This window comes from Cataglyphis hispanica, chromosome 1, assembly GCF_021464435.1.
Source record: "Cataglyphis hispanica isolate Lineage 1 chromosome 1, ULB_Chis1_1.0, whole genome shotgun sequence".
NCBI classification, from domain to species: domain Eukaryota; kingdom Metazoa; phylum Arthropoda; class Insecta; order Hymenoptera; family Formicidae; genus Cataglyphis; species Cataglyphis hispanica.
The window spans coordinates 17,141,198-17,160,521 of record NC_065954.1 but is presented as its reverse complement, the minus strand read 5'-3'; the positions used below and the strand labels follow the sequence as shown (position 1 = coordinate 17,160,521).

General features: G+C 31.1%; 2 protein-coding genes across 3 annotated transcripts in view; one reads left to right on the top strand and one right to left on the bottom strand.

The window, feature by feature from the left end:
- Positions 1–19,324, top strand: part of LOC126858986 (outer mitochondrial transmembrane helix translocase-like) — a 96,242-nt gene that overhangs the window by 60,606 nt on the left and 16,312 nt on the right. The gene's annotated exons all lie outside the window — the stretch shown is intronic.
- LOC126858634 (luciferin 4-monooxygenase-like) lies at positions 7,075–13,481 on the bottom strand. Of its 2 annotated transcripts, none has more exons than XM_050609144.1 (8): positions 13,228–13,481; positions 9,505–9,648; positions 9,085–9,292; positions 8,497–9,011; positions 8,207–8,384; positions 7,900–8,127; positions 7,560–7,789; positions 7,075–7,485 (listed from the first exon to the last, which is right to left on the bottom strand). In XM_050609144.1, the coding sequence occupies exons 1-8, from the start codon at positions 13,264–13,266 to the stop codon at positions 7,297–7,299; spliced, it is 1,731 nt and encodes a 576-aa protein (XP_050465101.1). In that variant the 5' UTR covers positions 13,267–13,481; the 3' UTR covers positions 7,075–7,296. The 2 variants fall into 2 exon arrangements, with proteins under 2 accessions (XP_050465101.1, XP_050465129.1); XM_050609172.1 differs by lacking the exon at positions 13,228–13,481 and adding an exon at positions 9,767–9,902.

The following is a 19,324-nucleotide window of genomic DNA, read 5'->3' as shown; positions in this document are numbered from 1 at the left end:
TAAAAAAAGTGCCCGAATGCAATGGAGCGTGGGATTTGCTTTATGGCACTACGTAGTGGGATTCTTTAGCAACTCTTTCACATTATGAGCATGACATTATCATTCTTAATTTTATGATGGCTTGACTGGGGTATTCGATCTTTATAGCGATTTTCTGTTTTTTGAATAGTGCATATATAGGTGCTATAACGAATTTTCCTTAATATTTTTTTTTTTTTTTTTTTGAAAATGATTGTCAAGGTCGATTTTAATTTTTTGAACAAGAAAAAATGCGCAGGAGCCAAGTTGAAAGGGTAGGAGAGGAGCTAAAGGAACAACAGTCATCGCATATTTTGCAAAAACTTATTGATAAGAAACAGCGCGTTTCTTTATAAACAGTAGATGAATAAACAGAGTACTTTTATATACATAGTAATATTTTTAATTACATATATAATAATTTCTCTCTAAAAACATATAATTATTTATAAAGAAGATATAATCGCCGCGTAGGAAATTATATTTTTTCAAAATTATCGACGGTTTTCGATTCAACCATGGTAATTGCACAAACGATAAGAATTGTCTATACCTCTATCGATACCATCGGTTAAGTTCGCATTTTGCCAAGGAGTCTCTCGCTCTTGTTACAAGAACGGGAGTTGTAAATCTAGACGAGCAAACTGTAGAAGTAAAACCACGGAGAGGTAAAAGGGACCGAGTAATTCTCAGTCCTTGAGAAAGAGAAAGAGCGAGAGGATTCCGTCACAATTCGAGGCTGATACTCGGGTAAATCTTTCGACGACGAACCGAGAGAGGAGGCGGCACGATCCAACGCCGTCATTGTGGCGCTGTCCGGCGCAGCTGATAAGACTTACTCACTTATCCTCCCTACGCTAAGTTCTCTCAGCCCGGCAAAAGAGATCCAAGAAAATACTCTGTATCACGAGAGACACTGAGCACTACACTGAACAAGAGCGGTGCCGTTAAATCTGCGAGGGACGTCCGATAACGAGACCGAACACAAATCCCGACGTGCGAGATGAAAAGAAACGTTTGCCGAAAGATAAGTTGTGCGAAGAATATCAGTTTAACGCCTCTTTCGCCAACGCACTAAAAAATTTATATTTCTTAATCTTAAGTAGTTTTATATTATTTTTTTAATATCTATTTTGAAAAGTTTTATTTTAAAGAGAAACCTTCTTTTATTAAAAACTTATGAAAGAACGTAATATTTTTATAATTAATTTTTTTAATTTAAATATGAGTGTTTTTACACTTTTGACAAGAATATATGCTCTCTAAATTTTGATTGCAAAATAACTTATTAATATAAAATTATAAAATGGTTGATCACAATGTATGTGTGCACAGTCGAAAGACAGACTTAGTCTGAATGCTTCACTTTGCAATATTTCGTTCAAGCTTAGCGCTTTGGAGTAATAAGCTTGTCAGCTGCTTTCGCAATTTGAATTACGTGATGCGCCGTATACATACATATCTCTTCACCATCGTCACGGACAAGTTACCCATCAGAAGGTACACCGAGAGAGAGAGAGAGAGAGAGAGAGAGAGAGAAGCACTGAATATAACGAGAAATTCGCCTAAATAGGAGAGGTAATTAGGAGACTCGCCGGCGTCATAAGTGCAAACGTATCATTGTCATATATTGTGTCGTAGCGATTAAATGGACAAATTAGCATATAGAACTATGTTGTAGATAATATATTTAATTACGCATCAGAATATAATGGAAACACGAGAAAATTTTTGAAAGAAAATTAAGTTGTTCAATGAAGAAATAAAAGAAGAGTTGAAAATTGCAAGCCTTAGAGAAAGAGATGATGAGAAAAATGTGATGAAATTTCTTTCTTGTCGAACATGCGAAGATGATATAAATAGAAGAAGAGACAATTCCAAAAGAGAATTCTCTGAAAAGAAACAGGAGAAAGATGCGCAACTGTCAGACATTGCTTTATTATTTTTTATTTATAGCAAAGAAATTTAGGGAGCAAATTTTAAAATGTATATTAAATAAATTTCTTATTTTCAAAAAATGTAATTTATCTTAAATTTTATTGATGAAATTCAAGGATATAGAAGAGAATAACGCTTTAATTTATTGATTTTTCTTTATTTTAACAGGCAATATGATTGTTAAAAATCATGTGAGATCACTTTATTATATCATGCTTATTCTGTAAAAGTAGATCTGAGAGTTTATATCAATCGTAGCGGGAATGATGGAAAATGAAAAGAGAACCTCAAAGAAAATGGCGAGTTTTATCGGTCGGAAGTAGTAATGTAAGCGTAATGATTCTCTAACGAGGTGCGAGTCAATCTTGTTTCGCCAAAGGAAAAAGAGACTATCTTGTGCGAAGGGAGCAGAAAGAAAACCCTTTTTCTTTGCCTGTCGGCTATCTGTGTCTTCGCCATCGACCTACCGATGACCTACCCTTTCTTCCCTTCTAATGCATCCCTCTCACACTTTCCCTCTTTTCATCATCGCGTTCCATCTCTGAGAAATTTTACCCGCGCTTCTCCTTTTGTTGCACGCCGTCTTAAATATTCTACTCTGTTTTCTCCGTAAATTCCGTTCGCACACGCCGAGAGTCACCCTGCACCCTTGAATGTATTCCGAGAAAGGAGAGTTTGAGAGAGAAAAAGAGAGGGAATGGAATTCTTGATAGGAAGTATGCAGAAATATTCTTGAGCATCGTCGTCCTTGTAGCTCGAGAGAGTTTCTCTCTTAGGCGATATCGGATGAAAAGATAAGAATTATTAATATTGAACGCGCTCGCGAAGTGCGGTAGCATTGCGTTATATCGGCTATCTGCAGGCTGCGAGTGTTTGCCTGGCTAAAAAGTCTTGTAGTTTGTGAAAAATTGTGAAATAAGTATCACACTGATGAAAATTTAATGGAGAGACATTATTCGACAAATTTTTATTGTTGATGTTAAATATCTCTATGAAAGAATTAATTTAAAATTTTCCTAACGATAATACACTAACGTGACGTAAAAGTGACTTTTTTGAATAAGACAAAGTTTGCTCGAAAATAACAAGGACTTCAATCATTTTGATTATTTTTTTTTATAATTCATTTTTTTATTTGCATAATTCATTAACTATATACATTTATCATAATTATACATTACTACCTTACTACCTATGTACATTATTACCTATCTATTTCTATTTGGATTTAGTATTTTTTTTTCTTTTATTTTTTATTTCAAACATATCGTGACTTTTTTTTTTTAATATACGAACACATATATAAAATATATTAAGTTTTTAAATTTTTATTTTATCTTGTTTTTTATATAGAACATTCTCTCTTAAGCATTGCGGATATATATCTTTATGTGAAGTGTTGATTTACGGCATCAAGTTGTATCGAAATGATCGCGAAACGCGTGCTATTATATAGTGATCTGTAGTTTAATTCGCGGAAATTGGCGATGAATGAACGCGATGCGTTGCTTAATTGGATCGGCATTTCCGAGGACTATCAGACTGCCAGACGAAACTAGCTCGCTCGTACTACATACATTATAGCACCGATTGCATTCTCGTACATTTTTGTCGCTATCACATGGTCGAAACTCTTTCCACTCCGGCTTTCACGTTATTTATTATTAATCAAATCAAAATTGATGTCGCTAATCGATATTTTTAAATGTTCTTCCGCCTACTAATTGCGAAATATTACTCAATTTCTGCTAAATTTCACACACGTATGATAGCCTAGTAAAAATCAAAGATTTTAAGAGCTTATTATCTTAAAAATAGATTTGTTGATAAATATTTTTATTTATTATGACATCAAAATACTAAAAAATGTTTAAATTATTAATAATTAAAAAGATTGAGGTGTTAATTATTTATATCAACATGCAGTCTCTCATTATATAAAAAATATATTATTTTTATTACATAACACATTTCTAATTATTTGTTAATTTTAATGCTTAATCTCAATATATTATTTATTTTCAATTTTGTATTATATTTTTATTTTATACAAATTTTTTAAATTATACATATGTAGTAGAGTAAAATAACTGATTGCTACAAAATAAAGCAACTTTATCTGTTGTTCTACAAGTATTTTCAAAACATTTTAGAATTCTTGAAACACCTTTAACTTGAAAAGAAGCTAGTTTTTGTCTGTTTTCAACTATAAAAGTCGTTCGATTTATTCTTTTGTAAAGGCGACGCGAGAGCACAAGCTGCCGATCGGAAGAAGACTCCTGCTCGTTGAATCCCTTGTGAGCAACACCGGCTATCAACGGCTCGTGACCTATCGATTCGCTTGCAATACTCCGTATCAAAGTGCTCGCGATTGGAGCATGTATCGGAATTGCGCCTTGCTGTCGATAAGCGCGGAAATCGCGCTTTCTCGACGATTTAGTCAAGACTCCCTTTTCGAGGGAACGATCGACGGTCGAAACCACATTTACTTTCAGAAAAATATCAACTACTCCTCGCCACGTGTCCTCGCAATCTTACTCGCTTGTTCTCGGAAAAGCCTTTTCATGTTTTAATATTATTAAAATCTGTTATCCACGAAGTATATTCTTGGGACGGAGATTCTTCTTTTAGTAGTGTGATGATAACATGCTCTCGAAGGGGAAGAAAGAAAGAGGGTGTTATCTAAATACAATTATATCTAATATGCATGTTCTACGTGCTTATGTTAGCTAAAAGAGATTCTTGAATATGTCATACGCAAGATTTAACGATAACTTTTAATTTTAACGAATTTTTGACAAATTTAAAATAAATTATTTTTTTATTAAAATGTAATGAATAATAGTTTGCGATTAATAAATTTTTTTCTATTTAAAATATAGAGCTCATAATTGTTTCTAAATCAAGATTAGTAAAATTCAAAAGCGATCGCAAATAAAAATCTGATCTTTTTTCTTTTTTTTTTTTTGACGAATTTAATTATTGATGTATTTATGAATTTGAATATTAAAAAGTTAAATCATCTTGTATGAAACTTTTTTTCATCGAAAATCTGAATTTATGTCAAACAATTTATCGTAGAATAAAATGTAGAATATATAGTAGCACGTGTGACGACACGTTTTACATACAATTGCTATACTTTTGTAGCCTTCGATCAAAAGTCGCTGCATGCTATTCGCGGCGACTCGACACCGTTTAAGACTCGTCGCGGCCGTTAAAACACTGGCGATCGAGAAAGTTTGCGAATTTATCGCCTTAATTTTGTCCGAGAATATTTATGACTGGTCCGGCCGACCGGCCAGTCGCGAAAGTTCGCTTCGTTTCGTGCGAAATTTACGCGTTTACATCAGAGTTCTCGTCCGGCTTTGTGACCATCGCTATCATCTCCTTCTTCTCTTTTTCTCTAGCCTGGAACCTATGCAAAGCCGACTGTTGCTTTTAGAGCACGTGGACGAATTGAACATGTAAATCCGCAGGAAGACATCCGACCGAGCTGAAACTTGGCGGATAATAGTGAGCTTGCTCGCTGAATCCGCTCGCAAAAACTTGCGATAGAGCGTTAAACTTTAAACGGCACCGCCTTTGCAAGTTGTATTGTAGAGAAACCGATTGACTTAACATGAACAGCGACGTTGACTTATTATGGTATAAACTAAACGAATGAATAGCGAATATAAAATTCCAACATTTACAGGTTTTAGTTCATTAAATGGATTCTCTTCACTTACCAAAATATTTTTTTATTATTTTGAATGGTGATAAATTCTAAAAAAACAGGAAAATTTTGAAAAACAAATATATAAAAATATTAATAATACTTTTCTATTATTTATACATTTTTACAATATAAATTAAAATTATTTTTACAATATTTTAATATAAAATTATTTTTACAATATAAATCTTAAAATAGATATACATATTATATCTTTCCACTCTTACATTCAGTTTTAATTTCACATGATTATCACATATTAATTATTTTACTTTTATTATTTATTATCCATATTATTCTTTCATTTTATTAATAAATTAATTCATTAACAAGATATCAGTTTTTAACTTCGATATTTCTACTTCATTAAATTACTTTGTAAGAATTTGTTTACCTCACAATCAAAATAATTTATGAAAGTTATTATGCAATTTTGTGGATTAAATAATATATACATATGTATATATATATATATATATATATATATATATATATATATAGAGAGAGAGAGAGAGAGAGAGAGAGAAAGTTTTATGTAAACGTAAACAGCGCGTAAGTCTGTGTTATCGTGTCCTTTTTTTTATTTTGAAATTCTTCTATCTTTCCCATTTGTATCATACAATATATTCTGATATTCGATTTCTTTATTTAGCCTTTTTTCATAAATAGAAAATTTTTTTATTGTTATTTACAACAATATACTTTGCGCTTTTTTATTGACATAAAATTACTACATATTAGCAGCAAAGAAATTTCTAATATTTTATATGAAAGTCCTAGGCCATTCATTTCTATACGATGGAAAATGTGGGCACAAAAATTAATTAAAAGAATTACAAGACAATTATTTTATATTGCTTTTTTATTTTTCTTATGTTCAAATTTCATCTTTTATTTACATTTAGCATACATCTATTATTTACTAGTTTTACATTTAAAATTTATGTGTATATATGTGCTGAATACATTATATTTCTTTATTGATTTGCACAGATATGTACAATATATTTTCTTAATAATTTTATTTATATAATAAAAAATCTTTTTATTATCAAATATATCACGTTGTAAATCATAATTTATGCTATTACTCAAAAATATGCTGTATAAAATATTATGTGCTAATAAAACTCAACGACAAATATATTTTTCTATTTTTTATATGTAGTTTTTTATTTGCATATAAAATTACGTCTTAAAATGCAGTTTAGAGATTTATTATTTTAATATTATGTATTCTAATATTATACAGGCTCTTTTAAAAGTATATTTTTTTATTAAATAAATATATTATATTTATAACATATTATATTTACATATATAATATATTATATTTATATATAATATATATAATATATTTTATTAAATAAAAAATAAAACTTTATAAAGGAACTGCTCTTTATGAATCGGAGAACGAACAAATAACAATATACATTTTTTGATTAATTTTATTATGGTTAATTAAATAAAATTTAATAGAATTTTAAATTTAATTTAAATTTGAAGTTTTGATAATATAATTAAATGACACATAAATTTTTGTAATAAATAATTAACATTTTATATATCTTATTGCTAATTGATATGTGATGTATACTTTTGATAATCATAAAATGTAAGGCTTACTCGTAATCTTCATCGTAATCTTCATCTTCATCACTTTCACATGGCATATGTTTAACCCTCAATCGATCGATTCTTCCATTGGGAAGATATGGCATTTTGCTTTTAAGGAAGCGCAGTCCCCCACGAAGGACATAATATCCAGCCATATTATCTTCCACATATTCCATCAACTCTTCTTTCGTTATCTATAAGACACAATGACATGAACTTTCCATAAACAAATTTATTCGACTTAATGAGAAGCAAACAACTTTTAAACCTTTGCTCCTGGCATTTTTGTAACAAATGCCGTTGGAAGCTGGCCGACGACTTCATCCTTTATACCAACCACGGCAGCTTCAGATACAGCTGGATGACGTTGTAATACATCCTCGATTTTTGTCGGCACAATACTACTACCATCAAATTGAATAATATCTCTCAATTTACCGATGACAAAAATCTCACCGTTTTCGTTAAAGTAGCCCACGTCTCCGGTATAATACCATCCTAAGAAATATACGTCATTTGTTTCGTTAATAATTTGCATAATTATTGAATTTTATAAACTATTTTAAAAATAATAATTATGAGATCGATTAAAAAGAGTCGTAACGAACCTTCACACGAACGTTTCGCGTCGTATTTACTCTGTAACTTTTTTACTCTGTCAAAACCTCCCAACTTGATTGGACTTTGGCACCAGATTTCGCCATGTGTATATGGACCGACAGGTTGTCTTGTTTTTGAATTAATAAACATTAATTGAATATTATTACTCACGTGACCACTGGATCCGATCTTACCGGTATGTCGTTGATAAGCGATCACACCTGTTTCCGAAAGACCTGAAATAATCCAAAAATTATTAATTTTAGATATTATATTATTAAATATTGATTACAATTTGTAACAAAATTTACGCACAATATACTTGAATGATAGATGCGTTCGGTAACGATTTGATAAGATTTTCATGAATGTCGCGTCTAATTGCTGTATCACCAAATAGCACTTTTTTTAAGGAAAAGAGTTTATATTTTTTAAAGATATTGGTATCAGATAATTTATTGCACATATTGGTTTTAAGAAACACCCACGTTACCTGAAAATACGATTGAGTAAATTTTTTAATGCTTTTACTAAGTAAGTTTATTAAGTAAAGAAAAGGAAAGATATATATATTTTATTTCTATTTTTGTATATTTTTACATTACCTTATATTTATCTACTATTTGGCATAAATTTTCGTGACTGAACGTGGATGCTTTGATCGCTGTCACATAATAAAGTATACAACGAATAGTCAATAGCAGACTGTGAGTCCAATTTAGAGATTCGTACCAAAGGCCAATGTCGTCCGATTTCATAACTGGTGTTTGGTTGTTCGATGGAGCCAAGAACGCTCCGTAACAAATGTACGCCTCGCCAGGATAATTGGCCGTATTCGAAGAATACATTGTTATTATTCTTTCCTTTTCACTATGTTTTGCGCACGTAAACATATCGATATCAAATTGATCAAACTCGCTGTTCAAAATTGAACCGAGAGAGTCATATCCTTTTGTTAGGCCAGATTTCTTATCAAGAATTATTATTTTTGGAAAAATTCGCATCTTGTCGTGTAGTCGTGCAATTATTAAAGCCATTTCGAATTCCGCAATAATTTCATCGTCAATAAAGATTACGTCTGGCTTAGATTCCATTAAAAAATAAAGAGTTCTCATAATGTCTGAAAAAAATATTTTTTATTGAGTATACAGAAGAGACACATATATAGAAATATATGTCATAAAAGACTATACTTTTTATATAAACGGTGTCCCAAGGAAATACAACAAGGTTGAGATAAATGCATGCCAAAAACGGCACGTAGGCGAGCATTTGATTGCATGTGCATATCGTTACTCTGTCCTCTTTTTTAATACCTCGTTTTTTTAGCCATAATGCTAACTTCACACTTTCCTCCCTCATCTGATGGAATGTAATTTCTTCTCCCGTTTCCGCATCTATCTGCGAAAAATATATTAATTGTATTTATATTAAATGATATACTAAATATGCATCTTATCTCGAAGATCATAATTTCTTATCTAGATCTTATCTAGAATACCATAATTTTGCTTTCTTAATTAATGAACGCCTCTTTTCTACATCCATATATTAAATTACTATCATGTTAAACATCATGTCAAACAAATCTTATTATTATTATAATGTGTTACCTGGCCAATGAATTTCGGTCTATTTGTAAATGCGCTCAAAATCAAGTTTCCAAGATTTATATAATTACTTGGACATTTTTTACCAATGATAGTATTGTTTACTCTCTGGAATGAAAGTCTGTCTTTTTTGTGGATTGCAAATTTCTAAAAATACAGTTATTAATAACGCTTTTATTTATTTGTAAATCTTATAAAATGGATTATATTATATATATATATATATATATATATATATATATATATATATATATATATCTTTTACCTTATAAAAAGTTTGCAGATTAGACATTTCTTTATCTTACTGTTATATTATATTATATAATAATATTGAAATTTATGAAGAACGAGAAAAATATCATTACGTATTACAAAGGAAATACTAAATGATAAGTTTTATATTCTAGGTATACTTGTTTGTGATCTTAGAAGGGTCATAAATTGAAAATATTTTGCTCAGGCAAGAACGAGAACGCAGAGCCGTAGCGAATTTAACTGGCATCTCCAACGTATCTTTTAATTCTCCCTCGTCACCAAATTTTAGATTTTTATTTTAAATTTCATATAAATTATTTTTATATTAATTTTGAATATTCTTGCATTCGGTAATTTGACTCGTCCCAATCGGTATCTGTTTTTTAAATGACGCGTTTGGAAAAAAAAATTTTATCTTGTTTTTGACATCTATACATAGTAATCTGAATCGTACAATGTATACACAATATTTTAACATAACAGAATCGATTGGCTTTTGATTGAGGAAAATTTATTTCGACAGCGACGATTTGTGCGCCCGCGCGAATTGTGCACCGTAAACGGATAACAAATCATGCGTCGAAATGCAGGATGAATTATGCTACGTTTTCGAATGCATCTGATATTCCGTAGCCGGGAACACAGCTCGCGATGTCGATCATCAAAGTTCGATACTTTCTTTCGTTTTTCCGTCGGCGATATGTCCAAAATGTCGATACGTCTTAAGCTTTGAACACGTTTGTGGGATTAATATATTGTGTTTGGAAAATGAATTTTTTCGGTTGCGACACGCTGAAATGATATGAATCTTTAAAGAAAAACGTTTATAAATATTATGTTATTTTAATCAAATACAAATGATAAAAGTCTGACACGTTTAAATGTTTATTGATATAAGTATCTTTATATATTATAAAATATTATTAAATAGAGTGTGATATACAGATTTTTAAATAAAATTGATTTTTTCGTCAGTTATATTATTCACATAAAAACAATAGTCTTTTTTAATAATTTTATTTAAATAATATATTTTACATTTATTTCACAAATCATATATAAAATGATATTTAATAAATGATATATAAAATATTATAATGCTATGTTGATTTTTTGCTGAATTAAAACAACTAATAATTTTGTCATTGACAATTTTAATTTTTTATTTACTTATATTTATTTTATATGATCATAAATTTATAATCAGAAAATTTTATGCTTAAGATGCAAAAAATAAATAATATTTTATATCACAAAAATGTATTTTCAAAATTTATCTCTCAATTTTTTTAAATGAGTTTTTGGAAAGATAAATTAGTTTTAAAATTAAAATATAAATATTACTTTGTGTGATTTAAAATATCAGTTAAACTATTCCTTGATTGTTTGTCTATTACTTATTCTAAAATATGACTTTTTTTTATTATGTACGCGGAAAAAATTGCTTTTATAATCTCTGATTATCCTCGGATTAATGACAACAATTTATGACAACTATTTTATCAATCTTTTCGTCGAATGATTGCATGCTCCCAAAGTTCAGATATATATCAATTATCCCACTTCGCTATTTGTCACTTTATTAGCCGCGTTGACGTACATGTTCCAGAAGAATGTGAATATTATGCAAGAAAATTATGATTAAAAATTATGAAACTGAAATTGCTGATAACAAAGCTTCAAAAAATTTCACTGGTGAGAAAGAAGAATGCAATACATTGTGTGAGTTATTTCTTGAAATATGGCATTATTTTGAAGCCAACTATTGCTATTGCTTTTGTTCTGGCAAACAAAAACATTGTCTGCTGGTGTTTTTTTTTCTCTCTCCTTTTCTCTCTTTCTCTCTCAAAGAAAGAAATTTGTTTTATGTGCATCATAGAGATTATATTGTACTTTCAAAAGTCATATGCAGAAGTAGATTTAAAATTGCAACGTTTTCAAATCAAATAGATTGTATTTCGGAATTGACTAAAACTGCCGTCTCAGCAAAACGTGACTAACTGAAATAATATAACTAGAAAGAGAGAAAAAAAAATAATCAACGAGAATGAAGAAATATTTAATGGTGTTACAAAACTAATTGCAACAACTGCTTTATTTCTAAATTTTATTTTAGTTATTTTTTATTTGAATTTTATTATTATCGAGATAATTTTATTTTTTATTTTCTTATTAGTTAATAATAGCTTTCCCAAATATAATTAAAGATATTGATGGTGAGAAAAATAAATTATAAAAAATAATATCTCCGCATAATTTTTTTAATGGAACAATCCTGCTTTTTTATATAAATTGATTCCTTATAATATTTGGAGTAAAAAGTTACAATAGTAGGGTGACCAAAAATTGAATAGTTTACGAGACATTTTATATTTCAATTGGACATGATTTTATATAAACTATGAAATATCTCGTAAATTATTTAATTTTTGGTTATTCTATCCTTATAATTTTTTTACATCAAATATTACAAAAAAATCAATTTATATAAAAAAATTATGATGGTTTTATTTAAATAAAAAAAAAATATATATATATATATATATATATATATATATATATTTATTTATTTATTTATTTATTTACAAAGATTTCGATCTTTCTTTCCTTTCATCTTACATTACGTAACACTAACGATACATCGACTTCACGGATCGTTTAAATCCATATTGCAATAGCATCTTAAACGCTGAAAGTTATCTACTTCGTTACGTGATCGATTGCAAGTGGCGCGATTTAACCAGCCCGCCGGGGATTTCGCGATGGAATTTTCCAAAATTCGAGAACGGCCAAATATCCGATGGGAATTGCAAATTCCCCGACAACTACTTCGGTACCGTTACGAGCGGGCGTTTTCGTTCGCCTACGTTCTCCGCGCATTACCCTCGTATGTGTGCACTCATGCTTTATTGGTATACACATGGTTCGAGGGTGAGAAGCGTAGCAAAGCCCATGATATAAAAGTGATAATTTTTTGAATAAATTTAATTTACTTGAAATTTAAATTATAAATTACACAGGTCGGAAAAAGATTTTGTTAAGTAATTTTAATCAGAATAATTGATACTTAACAAAAATTTTTTCACAGGCCGTTGAAAAAACATTTTTTGTACGGTCATTTTAATCAGAGTAGGTGTTTCGTATAGATTTTCGATCACAAAAAACAATGTCGCTGTCCAAATTGCTCCATCACAGTTTTCAGTTATTTTGAAATTTAAAATAAAAAATTTCTGATTTCTTATCTTTTTTTATTTTAAAATTCAAAATAACTTTAAAACCTGACGTAACGGAGCAATTTAGACAGCAGCATGATTAGAATTACTTGACAAATTTTTTTTTGTCGGCCTATGTTATTTTTATTATTAATAAAATTTTATATTATTAATAATAATTTTTAGAAAAAGGCTGATCATATGAAAAATATTGCATTACGATCAACAATCTATCACAAAAGTCTATTCGATTACTTACGTTTGTGCGAAGATGCAAAGCCGTCTCCAAAAGTCCCATTTAAGACCACGTGATTCGTATTTATTTGCAATAGTTTAAAATTAAATAATTAATATCATTTAATATTATTTAAACAATTCGTTGAATGTTCCTCAATATTCCAAGATAATACAAACTTTAAATTTAAACATCACAAAAAGAAGCACTCGTTATTTTGATCAGCACGTGTAAGAAACTCTCGTTTAAACCACTTTAAGAAAAAAGATTTTTTTCGGAACATTCGGTATGCCGGTCAGCGTGAAATAGAGCTACAGAGCTGCAGGAGGACTATTATATACAACATGTATATACCTGTTTCCTAAACTATGTATAGAACTATTATATATGGCTATTACCTGAAAGTCACTAGCATCTACACCAAAATCACTATTTACTATCACCTCGTCTAATTTGTACATACTCGATAGATTTTTTATCAAGCAATAATATGATAACAATATCTGTTACTAAAAACGAAATATTTTCTTACCATGATATATTCCTTTGTTACATTTTCATTATAAAATATTTTGTTTTTACGAAACTTTTCTTATCAAAATTTTTTGAATATAATTATACGTATCTAGTTACTTGACGAACTCAGACAACCTTTGGGTGTGTTTTATAAAAGCGTGTTTTTTTTGCACGGTGCACCAAAGGCTTAAGGGTGAAGGGTGGCAGCGAGTGCTTATAGAGAAACGGATCGAATACCATCGCGGTTCTCATGGTGGCTAGTCTATGAAATATTCAACACGCCCGCTGGGCACGCCGTCATTGCTTTTGTAGGAACGTAACCGCCGCCGTCCCGTCGCCACGACGCGTCGGCGTCGCTGTCTGTCCGTCGACGGGATGCATTATTTCTCTTCATTTCTGCGGTGAACACAACCCCCGGCCTTCTTCTGCACGTATTTACGATATATTGAGATGCTATCGGCGCATATTGATCTTTGATTCGCACCTTTTTGCAATCTTTATTCGAATCTGCATTAGAACGGTGTCACGCACAAAAGTTACAAGTGAAGAAAAAAATCGAGATACCTTTGATGAGTTTTGGAACACACGAAAATCACGATCCCAGGACTTTTTTTTTTTTTCAAGTTTCTAAACAAGAGAAAAATCTTGGGATAGTGATTTTCAGGCGTTTCCAAACTTATTGAAAAAGGAGATCTATTGGTCCATAACTATATACACTGAAACTTTAAAATTAGAGCATAAATGGAGCATTAACGAAAATAATTGTATTTTTTTTATATTATGTCTTTTTATTATTTATAAGATGAAATGTTTAATTAAATACAAATTTACGAAAACTGAAATCATTAAGATTTTAACAAAAATTCTAGAAGCAAAAAAAAATTTTATTACACAGGAGAGAAAGCATTTTAATTATTCAAGAGTTGAATTGACGAGTTCAGATATAAACAATTGATTTGATAATTATTTATTATATCTTAATTATAGCAGAAAGTATTTTATATTGTGTGGAGTATCATCGATTGGACTATAATTTTGATTTCTATGACTGAAAATTATTAACGTCATCAGTTACTCATTAAACTTTTCATTTACATTTTATAATTATGTAGAAAGCTATTACAAATTGTGCACCTTTCTTAATTAAGCATCACTCTTATTTCTTCAATTTATTTTGCGCTTTCTATAATTAAGAGTGAGATACTATTGTATATTGTCGACACATTGAAATACATTACATGCCATAGAAATAAACAATTTTTGTTTGTATAAGATCCTCAATAGTAATTCTAAAAAGCCGCTTTTCGCGAATTAATTTGCCAAATCGGAGAAATGCACATTTTCCGGCGAGGTGAGCGAAAAATGAGAAGAAAACTCCTTGATCTGGTAAAGCACGAAGTAATTTTTCCGCTCTCGAATTGACGAAAGCTGTATGTACTTCAGACGTCTGAGCACTCGGCCGTCGATCTGACATCGTTTTAATGAGACTGCGACTAAAAGAGAGAAAGAGAGAGAGAGAAGGAGAAAGAGAGAAATCGACTAGAAAAAAAAGAGAGACAGCAATAAGGAAGCATTATGGAAGCGCGGCGAGTTCGGCCGAATTAGCGGCGAGCTAATGACAAAAAGTCGAATTAAAATAACAATTGCGTCGGGACGAGAGTACGCGAGGGGATTTAAATCCCCTCTGTTTCCCCCCCTCACAGTCTTCCCCCCCCACTCCTCCCCTTCCCGGCGTTCCCTTTTGCGCTCGTAGACTCGCTGGAATATTTTGAAATTGCAAATTTGCGTCGCATCCCGTCTCTCCCTCTCTCTCTCGCTCTTTTCCGGGAATTTAAATAAAATACGCACCCCATCGATTTGCAGCTTTCCGAACGGGGACGATGACAGGAGCGCGGGGTACCTCTTTATCGTTTTCCGATGGAATCGTATTTGACGACAACGCGGATCGATGCGTTCCTCGCGTAAACGCAGCGTCGCGTTCCGTAATATTCGCGGATAAGTGGATACTGCGCAGACGGACCGATGATGTCGTAACAGCAAATCAAATCGCCAAGATAAAATATTTTAAATCGCAAATTTTACATTTGCTTTGTCTATGTCACTACTTAATTCTGCTCTTGACAAAGATTTAACTTTATAAATTTTTAAGTCTTTATAAATTCTAATGAGCGTATTTTTTTGCATATTTTTTTTTCAAGAGTATGTAAGAAACAACATTTTTAATTTATAACGCTTCGTGCTCTTTCTCGAAATGATCTGGTATTTTATAAAATTATCTGAAGACTATATATGTTCAATGGTTTATTATCTAATTTTCTGTTAGCTATATGTATAATTGATAATTAAAGGGAGAGATAATCTTGTAGAAATACACGTATACTAGCATTTATCTGCTTTTGCATTCGGAGCACGACAGTCGAATATACTCGAGCAACTCGGCGAAGTCGTTGAGACATACATGCGAGGAAAAGTCAGAGATTCCTCGACACTTTTCAGTATCTGACTCATGTATCGCAATATGCACTACGCGATAGAATATTATCCGTGAAAAGGCGCGAATTTGCGGGACGATTGCGCAAGCGAGTGGCAGCCGGTGCGACAGTTTGTCGCGGAAAAGGGGGTTAACACACATGTTCCTTCCACTCTATGAGAGGAAGCATGGGAGATGCTCCAGAATCATCCGTGATGCGAATACACATGACACAATGTTATCGTACTCCGCCGTTTCCTCGCCAATTTTCCCCACACTGCGTACATGCTGGTATAACAGTTTTCCACGGCTTTTCCCAAGCCGATGAGAGAAAGCCATCAGTCCATTGTCAATCTCTCGCGAACGAGAAGTAATATCTAATAATTATATATAACGCTATTTGTATCGATATTATAATATATGATACATTGCTATAGAGATACTCTCTTGTATTAAATTCTATTATTATTATAAAATTATTTATAGTCCAAATTAACACATGAATAGTACTTTCTCGTTTTTTTATGATATATACTATTTTATTATATATTTATATATTTTGCTTTATTATATGATATTTAGCTTCAATATTTCTCGAGCGAATGAGATTCGAATATTATCTGGTCGACATCTGGCAGCGCTCTTGCTTTAATGTCGACAATTGTTCTCTTTTCTTCTCTCCCACTTGTGTTTGTTGTCATTTTGCTCACTCTCGTCGGATTTATGGAATAGTTTTTGGAAGGTAAACAAGTCTTGCGCGCTGTTTCATTTAATGACAGCAACTGTTCCGGTGTATATATCGTAAAGCAAAAAACAATAATATAATTAGAGAATTTTGTTAGGTAAAACGAAATAAAGTATACACACACACACATAATATATATATATATATATATATATATATATATATATATATAATTTTATATATATATATATAATTTTGCTATCTATATGTATACATATTTAGTAATAATATATATAACTTTGATCAAACATCAAAATTATATTATATTATACTAATAATGCTTGTTATCGATTTGAATAACATAATCTTGCTTTAATTGTAAATCATTTCTTCATTAATATTTAGAGCCTTGTTAAAAATTAGAAAGTATCACATAACTATCGATCAATCGATCCGAATAGCGGCGAAATGTGTTTTGACGAAATCAATACGTTGGCGATTATCGGTGTAACTAGTCGGCTTGTATACGCTCGCGGAAGTTGTGCGCGTTATCGGACTTATTGGATTCCGAGTCGCCTTTGTAAGCTCGTCGTCCGTAGATGTTGGATGGGATAAATGCGGTGGCGGTTGTCAGAAAAGTCGGAATTCCCTTGGGGAGTCTGTGCCGGATGAGAAGAAGCGACGGGCAAGTCGTGGAGAGGAAACCGAGGAAAACAGGGTGATGAGGGGACCGGAGACCGGCAAGAGCCTGAAGGAGGAAGTAGAAGAGACGGTAGACGAGGAGGAGGTGAATTTTGCGGTACGAACGGACAGGGCAGTCGAAGGGATGAAGGGAGAAAAAGAAGGAAGAAGAGGAGGAGAAGGGCAGTAGAGAGGATAGATTGCCGGTGCCAGACTTAGGGATGCCTCTATAGATCATAGAGGGTACGTTTTGAATAATTTACCGGGGCTATCTGTTTCACGCGGGGAGCCAAAGAGGGTGTCAAGGTTGCGATGGAATCGAGTTTACTTCCAATCACGGGAGAATTCCGATCAGCGGCTCCGAACGCGTCTTTTCGCAATAGGGGTGGTGCAGATTGGTAGCGAGATTGAGAAGAATTGATCTAAAGCTTCCTGTGCGATTAAAGATACAGCGCGACCTGGGAAATACGTTTGAAAGGCATCATGTAATCTTGCTTGAAAGCGGAAAAATTAATTTACCATGAATTTTATTGCAGTAAAAATTTAATATGTTAAAAATTATATAAGTTTATAAAAATATAAAAATCATCAAAGTTTCAAGAGGAATAATAAAATCTGTAAATTTTTAATTTTTAAAGAGTAAAAATTTTGCAAACATCTTAGTTACTAATTGAATTAAAATATTGAATTAAAAAAAAATTATATATATATAAAATCATTTATTATAAATATTAAAAATTTATGATTATAACGTAGACCAATTTATTAATGACATTTTGTACACTGTACACATAGATTCTATAATTTACATAGATATTCTATAAATTTAGCTTTAAAAGTGTAACATCAAATAATAAAAAGTAGAGGTTACAGTGCTTACGTTCAGTTTAAAAAAGATATTTGTACACTTTGTCTTCTTCGGGATAATTTTACACAAAAAGGAAAAATGTTACTATGTAAAGTGCTTCTGTCAGGATATATTTATATTTACATTATATACTGAATAAAGTACTTTGTAACTACGCACATTCTCTTTCTTGTGTGTAAAATTCTCTCATGGAGGGTGGAAAGTTTAAATATTTGTTTTATTCACTGCATTTATTATCTGCTTTTTTAAAAAGAGATAAGTATCACTTTTCGATTTGCATCAAATCACCGTTAGATGACACTTTGCGACGTATAAATTGAAACATTACGAGATGCGTTTTTGCATTAGAAAATGTATAAGCCCTCGTTTTTACTTGAAAGACATCGCAAAGCTCTCTGTGCTCTTATCTTAATTCGAAAACTTTGACTTAGCAAATATAGCGACATCAAACTAGTAGTTTGTCAGCTCGTTTACTTCATTAGTTGTAATCTTTTATAAAGTGTCTCTTTCTTCTCTAAGCCGCATTATTTCTTTGATATATTTGTCTCGGTCAATTTGTGAAGATTTTTCCTTAATTACATATTTTATTACAACTGGTTTGAAACTGAAAAAAATTTCCATATCATAATTTTTATAATTACAAAGAAAATTTTTGAAAAGAATGATTTTAATTGAAAGAATTTAAAGAATTGTAAAAGAAAGTTTTTAATACGATAAATAGAATATATTTTTCTTCATAGTTATTAAATTATCAGCAAATATATGTAAAAGATTTCCCATAGGGCGTTACGTATATAAATTAAAATACTCAAAATAAAATTATTATAGCCAGGAAATTTTGATTATCTTATGTGTATGATGTTTCTTCTAATATTTTATATTCTTTCATGTTTTTAATCTT

What these genes read in the sequence shown, in the direction of transcription:
- LOC126858634 (XM_050609144.1), bottom strand. Translation starts at nt 13,266, where the DNA reads ATGGGACTTTTGGAGACGGCTTTGCATCTTCGCACAAAC. An exon ending in CGCGAAACGTTCGTGTGAAG is followed by an intron (nt 7,790 to 7,899) that starts GTTCGTTACGAC and finishes TATATTTCTTAG; the next exon opens with GATGGTATTATACCGGAGAC. An exon ending in CAAAAATGCCAGGAGCAAAG is followed by an intron (nt 7,486 to 7,559) that starts GTTTAAAAGTTG and finishes TGTGTCTTATAG; the next exon opens with ATAACGAAAGAAGAGTTGAT.